Source organism: Callospermophilus lateralis, chromosome 2, assembly GCF_048772815.1.
Source record: "Callospermophilus lateralis isolate mCalLat2 chromosome 2, mCalLat2.hap1, whole genome shotgun sequence".
NCBI lineage: Eukaryota > Metazoa > Chordata > Mammalia > Rodentia > Sciuridae > Callospermophilus > Callospermophilus lateralis.
This window is the reverse complement of record NC_135306.1, coordinates 51,602,585-51,610,885: the sequence shown is the minus strand read 5'-3', so window position 1 is coordinate 51,610,885 and position 8,301 is coordinate 51,602,585. Positions and strand designations below refer to the sequence as shown.

The following is an 8,301-nucleotide window of genomic DNA, read 5'->3' as shown; positions in this document are numbered from 1 at the left end:
TATTTATTAACACTGACTAGAGACTCTGTCCTGAGGTGAGACTAGAGGCTAGAGTATAAAAAAGGAAGGATGAATAAGTCACCTTCTTGAACTGCCTTTCTTTTCTCATCTGGAAAATAGCTTGGGATGTAATACCTTTGCTACGCTGTTTCCTATGCTTGTGAAGCCTATACACAAGTCTGGAGCAGTTTGCCCTGTACCAGTCAGATGGGTGGCCCTGATGAGCAGAAAAATCAATGCTTTTCTTCTACCTCCTTGGAACTAGGAGTCATCTGAAAGGTACCAGAGATATAGCAGCTCTGTGAAAACTAGTGGTCTGGTATTTGCCAGGAGATTTGGCATAATGCAAGGAGAAATAGTGCATGAATGATGTGATGGAATTATAGCTGACCATAAATTTACTTCCCATTATTGAGATGGTGCTTTGTAGAGGTTTCATTTAATTGGGACTTTCTTCAGCAGATCTAGGTTTATTTACCCTTTTACACTGATTTTATCGCAGGAGACTATAGGGCAATATGTTGAATCACAACAAGTTTTGTCAAAGTTCTTCCTCATTGACCTTTGATTTCCCTTTCCCTGCAGGATGCTTCTGGATTTCTCTGAAGTCTCTGTTGCAGATTGTTTGTAACCAAAGAAGGCACCTGTATTTGGAATTTTTTAGTGCCTGCTGCATTTGTTCCTCTGTATTCCAGTCACAATAAATGTCCATAGAGAGGGTTTTCTGAATTATTGGCCTGGAAACTCCCTATTGTGGCTCAAAGTCCAGTCTTGCTCTACCATCCCCCAACACCTCCTACTATGATGCCCGCTAGTAAGAAAAGCCCAAAAAATCTCTTCAAAGGTAATATCTGAAAGATTTTTATTGGTATAAATTGCAGCTTCAATAGAAATACTGAATTTAGGTGAGATCTAGGAGATACCCAGCAGAATTAACAGTGGTTACAAAAGGATTCAAAGCTCTTTAAGTAGTTCTTTCTCCTAAGATAGTTCCTTTGAAGTTTAGCAGCATAAGCCTTCTAAGTTGATGAATGAAGAACCAGGGAAAGGGAAAGACCAGCTTTTGTTTAATTTAGGTTCAATCAGGTATTAAAAGTTCTGAGGAGACTCTTCAGGTCTGTATTTCACAACTTTCATAGTCAGAAATAAGAGCTCACAATCCCATGCTCTCCACTTTGTAGATCAATTGTTCTAAGTCTTGGCAACTTCAATCAAGGCTCATTCTTATATGAAAATGCTCTGCTGTTCAGATCTGGGACTATGTGGTAAAATCTAACTATAAAATCTTTCTTCTTTTGATAAGTAATAGGAAAACATTTTGGAAACTGGAAAAATGGAGAAAAAGTCTCATTTCTATCAACCCCAGCCCCAGTGGATTAAAATTACTCAGGTTTATTTCTCATTCATGTTAATGTCCATTTAATGTTAACTTGGAACTTTGCCCTCATTTGTCCTCACTCTGAATCCTGATTGACAAACTACAACCATCTAAAATGTTGTTGCAGAGGGGAAAGAGGGCTTTGTGTATCTTATACTGATGGTTAAATTCTCTGCCAAGAGCAATAGTCTTTTTCTTTCCTTACTCACTAACCAGAATTTGTCATAGTGCCTCACTTAAGGGGTTTAGAAAGTGCACTGGAAGGTGTATGCACATAAGAACTAACACTGCTGGCCTACCTTTCTGTTTTTCTCTGCAAACTGGGCACCTTAGCTCTGCTTTAATATCCACCACTATCTGTTTGACTTTGCCTTTATGTGTTTTGTCTCTCACTAGCAAGGACTATAATTGAAGAATAGAATCCCTTTGCACCAGGTGTTCACCCTGAGTCCAAGTAGCAATGGTTAGAAGGGTAGGGTTGGTGGGTGAAAGAGGGAAAGGTATTTCTAGGAATCCCATTCTGCTATGCTTCTTTACTCATCCTTGGCAATTACTCTCATTTTGGCTTCTGTCACTCTGGCTTCTCTTCCTGTCACTTTGGTCCCCATGTGGAGACAATGTTCAAGTTCTTCTCATAAGCTCTTAAGTACTAGAAAAACTAGAGGAAATGGATAATTTCCAGAGCGTGGAAGGTATCTGATGAGGCTCTGCTCCCTTCACCTAATTCCATCAGTTTCCCTTAGTCCAGCCATGTATACTTAATTCCATATTTAGTATTTGACAATTTAGTATGATATTTTTTTGAGATTTTTTTACATTAAAGATTATTTCAAATTGGAAACCCTAAATCCATTACCATAATTGCATCAAGGCCAAGTTCACACTTTGGGCCTTTTCATTTCTGTAAACAGAAGATTAAATGCTATTATTGTAATAACGCCTCAATTCTATTTACCCGTTCAGCTTTAAGTGTTTTTCTTCTTAAGTCGTTAACTTGTATCAGACCAGATAAAAAAGCGTTGGTGGTTTTCCCTAGGGTAATATAGGCTTAAGAGATATTGAAACCAGGGCAGATAAGTGTTTTCTGCGACAAACCAACCGGGGGCAAGGCATAAGAGGAGCAATGACTTATTCATTACTCCAGATAGACCGCCACTCCTCCTTTTCAGGCTGCTGAAAGGCCGGGCTCAAAGGGCAGGCAGGCTGTCTACAGGCAGCGCCGCTGCGGCTACCTGGAACCCCAGCAAGTCACCTGAGTCCTGCCAGTGCCTGGACTGCGGAGCTGCAGCAGCCTGTCGGCAGTTCGCCCGGGGTACTAAGGAACACCCCTGTTCCCTGGGGGAGTACGCCCTCAGCCGCCTGACCACCGAGTAGGTGCCAAGGAATCAGTAGTCCGCAGCGGCCATCAGCGCCCATCAGTGCCCAGGTACCCTGTGCCGCAACACCTGCCTGGCCAGCCCCGCGCCTGGGGCGGGGCTTCCCGCGTCCCCTTTAAGAGGCCGCATCACCCGCCCTGACGTCAGGGTGTCTCTCCGCACGAGCCCGCGTCCCGCTCCGCTCCGCGCCCCCGCGCCCACAGCCCCGGCGGCTGCACGACGAGCGGCGGCCTGGCGACGGTGCCGCCCCGCTGGGTCCACCGGTCCCGCTCCCTCGCCTTCTCGTTTCCGCACCCGCAGCAGCCCCACCGGCGCGACCTCTTGCACCATGTCGGTGGCCGGGCTTAAGAAGCAATTCCACAAAGCCACTCAGGTAAGGCGCGTGACAGGTGCGTCGAGGAGCGGTCCCTGGCTGAGCCGCGAGGGGCGCTTGGGAGCTTGGGGACCCCAGCCCAGTGCTGAGTCCGCGTTGGCCGCGCCCCGAATCTCTCGCCTCTCTCGCGGCGGCTGCGGGACGGTTGATGCGGGAAGCCGACCCCCCCACCCACTGACCCCGCCTCGGTGCGGCGCTGTAGGCGCCCGCGAGTCCTTGGCGTCCCGCCTAGTCTTCCTGCTCGCCGCCCCCGCACCGCCACTCGCCCGTGCTGCAGGGAGGGGACCGCAGCTGCACCGGAGCGGCGCTCAGGTGCCCCGGCGCCGCGGCGGGGATTATGTAAAGTCGCTCCTTCCCCAGTGACCTTGCGGTGTCGGTGCGCCCGACTGTCCTGCGAAGTGCTGGCACGAGTGGTTGTCCGCACCAGGGGTGGCTGCGGAGGTGCCCGCGGGATGCGCTCTGCTGAATACCTCCCCCGCCCGCGTCCTCAGGCTCCAGGGGCATGGAGGATGGGGGCTTTCTTCAGTGAAGCATTCATTCACTTTTCCGTGGAGAACTCCCTCATAAAACTTCTTTGAGGCCTTGACTTGACCAACACTGTGCGTGTCTTGCAACATTTCCCATGAATTTTGCTGTCATGGCATAACCTAATTGCTGAAACTTAAAATGAAATATTTTGAAGTATTTTTAGTGAGCCTTTTACATCACAGGTGTGTCCATTTTCCCTTAATAAGTTGCGATCATAGTTTAACTTATTTAATTCAAACTCTAGTAATTTAAATCATATTGGGCCCAGGTGAAGAATCTCACAGAAGGAAAAATAAGTGAATACTTACATGATGTGACCTATATTTTTTTTTTTAAATAATGTACAGGATTACCCTTTAAAAAAATTTCTTCTGAAACAGTCAAGTTTAAGGAATCTTTAAAGACTTTTTTTGATTTACCTGTAATTTTTTCCCATGCTTTAAAGGCGTTTTCATAGTAAATTAATAGTAAATTTCTCAGAAGTAGTGATTTTTTTTTTTCCCCACGCTGCCATAATAGCAGTGTATGTAGAAACTACCTTCAGAAAAGGTGAGATTTGTGTTTTGTAGAGCATTTGTCAAATTAGGGTGACAGATGCAACGTGAAATTCATCTGGGGTGTGTGTGTGTTTACATGCAAGGTGTCATCTCTATTATCACTGCCTTTATAAATATAATTGCCTTTATAAAATTAGCTTTGTCAGTTTTAGGAAGTCAGGAAAATTCTTTTTTTTTTTTTTTTTATTCAAAACATTACAAAGATTTCAGAGTCACATCGGTTACACATCCACATTTTTACATAATACCATAATAGTAACTGTTGTATTCTGCTACCTTTCCTATCCTCTACTATCCCCCCTCCCCTCCCCTCCCATCTTCTCTCTCTACCCCATCTACTGTAATTCATTTCTCTTCTTATTTTTTTCTTTTTGCTTTTCTGAGGAAGCTTTCTGTGACCTCTCTGCCAGAAATGTTTGTAAGCTTAAGTGCATTGATGATTTAGATAGGAAGGCATCTAAGCTTTATATTTTAACTTCCTTCAGATTTACAGGACCAGCATATGTGCTGCTCCTGTTATCCTTTCAGCAAGACTTCTTTGATGTTACTAACGTTTTTGAATTTCAGGTACTTATCACCTCTCTAAGTCAGACCTCAAAAGGCTTCGTTTTTTTTTTTTTTTTTTTGCTATTAGGAATCTTGGCTTTGGAGTTGATAAGGCTAAGATTTGGTATCCCAACTCTGTTGCCTCTGACCTTGAATGAGTTAACTTCTAAATCTGTCCTTCCTAAAATGAAGATAATAGTCATTGCTCAGGGTTGATGTGAGTATAAATGAATTTGTAGAACATACACACACACAGTCACACACACACAGACAGAAAGTGCCTAATAAACAATAGCTGTTAACCTTGAGGATAATTTCTTTAGTATAAAATACTGTCCCTTATACCAGTCAGTAATGAGACATGAGGAAATTATTGAAGCTATAATTTTTAGCTTTATTACCTTACAAAATAATGACATAGTCCTTATTTCAGCCAAATCGTGAGGTTGTGTGTCACGCTAAAATTTGGGATTAAAAAGTTGGATTACAATATGTATGAACTTTTTACATGGTTGGAGGAGGTCTGCTTGTGGTAAGATTAGCATTTTATCATACTGAATCCAAATGAGGAACTACTGCATTATTTTCTTTTGCTGAAAAGTCTTTTATTTCAAAATTGAAGCAACATAGTCTCTTGTTCATAGCTTAATGTAGAACTGTAGAAAACTTAAGGCAGAGATTACTCTTTTCATACATGAATGTGTATTTTGGAGGGTATGTAAAGGGAGTCTTAATGTTTGTATGTGACAAAGATATTAGGGAAAAAGTCGTGTCTTATTTTTGTAAGACATTTTTCCCATATAGGTTCATGAACCTGATCTTATCTACCAAGGAAGCTTTAGATCTAGAATTATTTTCTTTTGAGAACTGGCATGCTGAATTATGTAACCTGTGTGTATAAATAGAAGGCAAACATTTTAAATTTTTACAGAACTGAGATTTTTGCTCATGTTAATGAGGGTAGTATTTGTATTAATAAAGCAGTGTACTTATGGTGTTTGAAATATTAATTTGGATTTTTTTTACTAAAATGTGTCATAACTATGGTCTTGTATTAGAACTGATTATTTCTGTCTTGTTGTCAATAGTCATTTTAATACCTTTGCCATTTGGAGATGAAAAATGCTTTTGCAATAAACTATTTCTGCATGAGGATATACTAAAATAGCAAAAAATCACCATCTTTTAATATGCCTTATTAAGTTCTCATAAATATATAATTAATTAAACTAACTTTTAAAGCTATATAATAGAGCAAATCAGCATCTGTCTGTTCATTCATTTTGAGATTTTGTTTTATCAAGAGTAATGTCAGGTTTTTTCTGTGTGTTTTAAACCTGTAGCAGTTTAGGGGGAAAATAACCTCAGTTAACTTGATGCTTTTACAAAACCTGTACTTTTTTCCCTTATTTTTTAACTTCACTATACCATGTATTTTATGTTTATGTATCTATGCATGTATCTTACTTTATAGTAACATAGGAAATTCTGTTATAGAGTAAAAAAGTATTTGTTCATTGTATTGGTTTGCTAGAGTACCACACACACAGAGTGGCTTAAATAATAGAAATGTACCACCTCATACTTCTTGACTGAGGGATGCTAGATATCTGAGATCAAGGTGTGGGTAAGACCACACTCCCTATGAAAGCACTAGGCAGGATCTGCTGCAGGCCTATTTTATAACTTCTAGAGCTATATTTAAGGCAGTCTTTGGCCTTCTCTATATTGTAGATACATCACCTTGATCTTGCCTTCATGTACATATGGCATTCTCTCTATATCTATGTCTTACTTTACATATTTTATAAGAACAATCATATTGGATTGGGGGCCCACTGTCCTCCATGTAACTCATCTTAACTTCAGTAATTATATCCACAGTGTCCTTACTTCTAAATAAGGTCACTTTCTGAGGTGCTGGGTTAAGACTTTAACATATACATGTTTTGAGAGACATAATTCAATTCATAACATTTTTTGCACTAATGGGTTCATTGCAGAATCTACATGTTGCATTTGATTCAACATTTAGAAGGACAAGTCAGTCTATAAATATTACATAACTTTACTATGTTGAATGCAGTATACTTTATTTTTAAAAATTAGTTTGATAGGAATATTGCTATGGTTTGAATTTGTCCCCATCCCAAATTTTATTTTGAACCTTTATTGCTAATGAAGTAGTATTAAGAGGTGGGGGCTTTAGGAGGTGATTCATTACTGAGCGCTCTGCCCTCATGAGTGGAACTAGTTGAAGGGAGTGTCCCATCCCATTTTGCCATGTGAGGGTATAGCAACAAGGTGCCATCTTTGAAACAGGGTGAGCCTTCACTAGACATGAAGTCAGCTGGTGCCTCGATCTTGGACTTTTCAAACTCCAAAACTGTGGGAAATAAATTTCTATTATCTTTAAATTATCCATCCTAAGGTATTTAGTTATAGTAGTCTGAACTAAGGCAGAAATATACCTATTGTCTTAGTACATTTTCTGTTGTTATAACAGAATTCCATGAAACTAAGATGTTAATGAAGAGGTTTATTTTGGCTCATGATTCTGGAGGCTAGGAAATCCAAGATTGGGTGGTCACTTATGCTGAGGGCCATTCAGCTTAGAATGGCAAGTGTGTGTTTTGTGTAAGAGGCATAGTACAAGAAGTGGTCTTGCTTTTTAACAGTTCACAGTCTGGAAACTATCCTGTCTCTGGAGAGTGACAACTCCTGTGAGGAAGATATTAATCCAAGTGGTTTTGGGGCTCCAAAACCACTAGGCTCTACTTCCAACACTGCTGTCTTGAAGAAATAAACTTTCAACAAGTGAACTTTTAGGGGATGCCCTGAAACCATAGCACCTATTGTAGGCTGTATCTCCTGTCTTTTTAAAATGATAAAACTCACTGGGATAGGTTGTATATTATGATACAGTTTGTTATGCATTTATTATCACACTCAGATTCTACACCTGGGAAACTTTAATTACATTTATATTCTTTGCCTTTGTGTTTTAACTAATTTCTTCATGCTTCCATTACTTTTAAAATGCTATATTTTTTCTAGATTCTCTGCTCAGGAGAATATTATATAAATCTATTCATGCATTTGTTGGTTATTAAAGAATTTAATGAAATATATAATTAATTAGTTGTGATTGAATCAAGTTCTCAATTCCTTAACTGTTTGTTCTAAGCACTAAAATCTCCTGTGCCTTTAAAATCTTGAAGTGTGGCTTCTTGCTGGACAGATCTTAAGCCTGTTTCCTTTGCCAGGTCTGACAGTAGGCTTCAGGGCCCTATATATTTTCTGAAATTATATGCCACGTTTTATCTATGCATTTTTCTGAGGGAGAGGGTCTGTAGTGTATCACCAGGTTCTTAAAGGAATTTCTAATCACTGCTGTCCCTTATCAAGTAAAAATGTAGTGCAAGCAATTGATCATGTAGTCTAGAGGGAATAGAGTGCTTCTTAAAACAACTGTCACTCCAGCCATTCTGTTACTAAGCTCGAGAATGTCTCATCAAAATGCAGCCTTCCCTGAACTATATT

The 8,301-nt window shown here is 40.4% G+C and overlaps 1 protein-coding gene across 1 annotated transcript in view; it reads left to right on the top strand.

Moving 5' to 3' along the window:
- The first annotated feature begins 2,860 nt into the window (after positions 1–2,860).
- Sh3gl2 (SH3 domain containing GRB2 like 2, endophilin A1) overlaps positions 2,861–8,301 on the top strand; it is a 217,873-nt gene continuing 212,432 nt past the window's right edge. Inside the window, exon 1 of the mRNA XM_076845946.2 lies at positions 2,861–3,127. Within this exon, the coding sequence (XP_076702061.1) occupies positions 3,083–3,127 (45 nt within the window). The 5' untranslated portion in view covers positions 2,861–3,082. The remainder of the gene's footprint in view (positions 3,128–8,301) is intronic.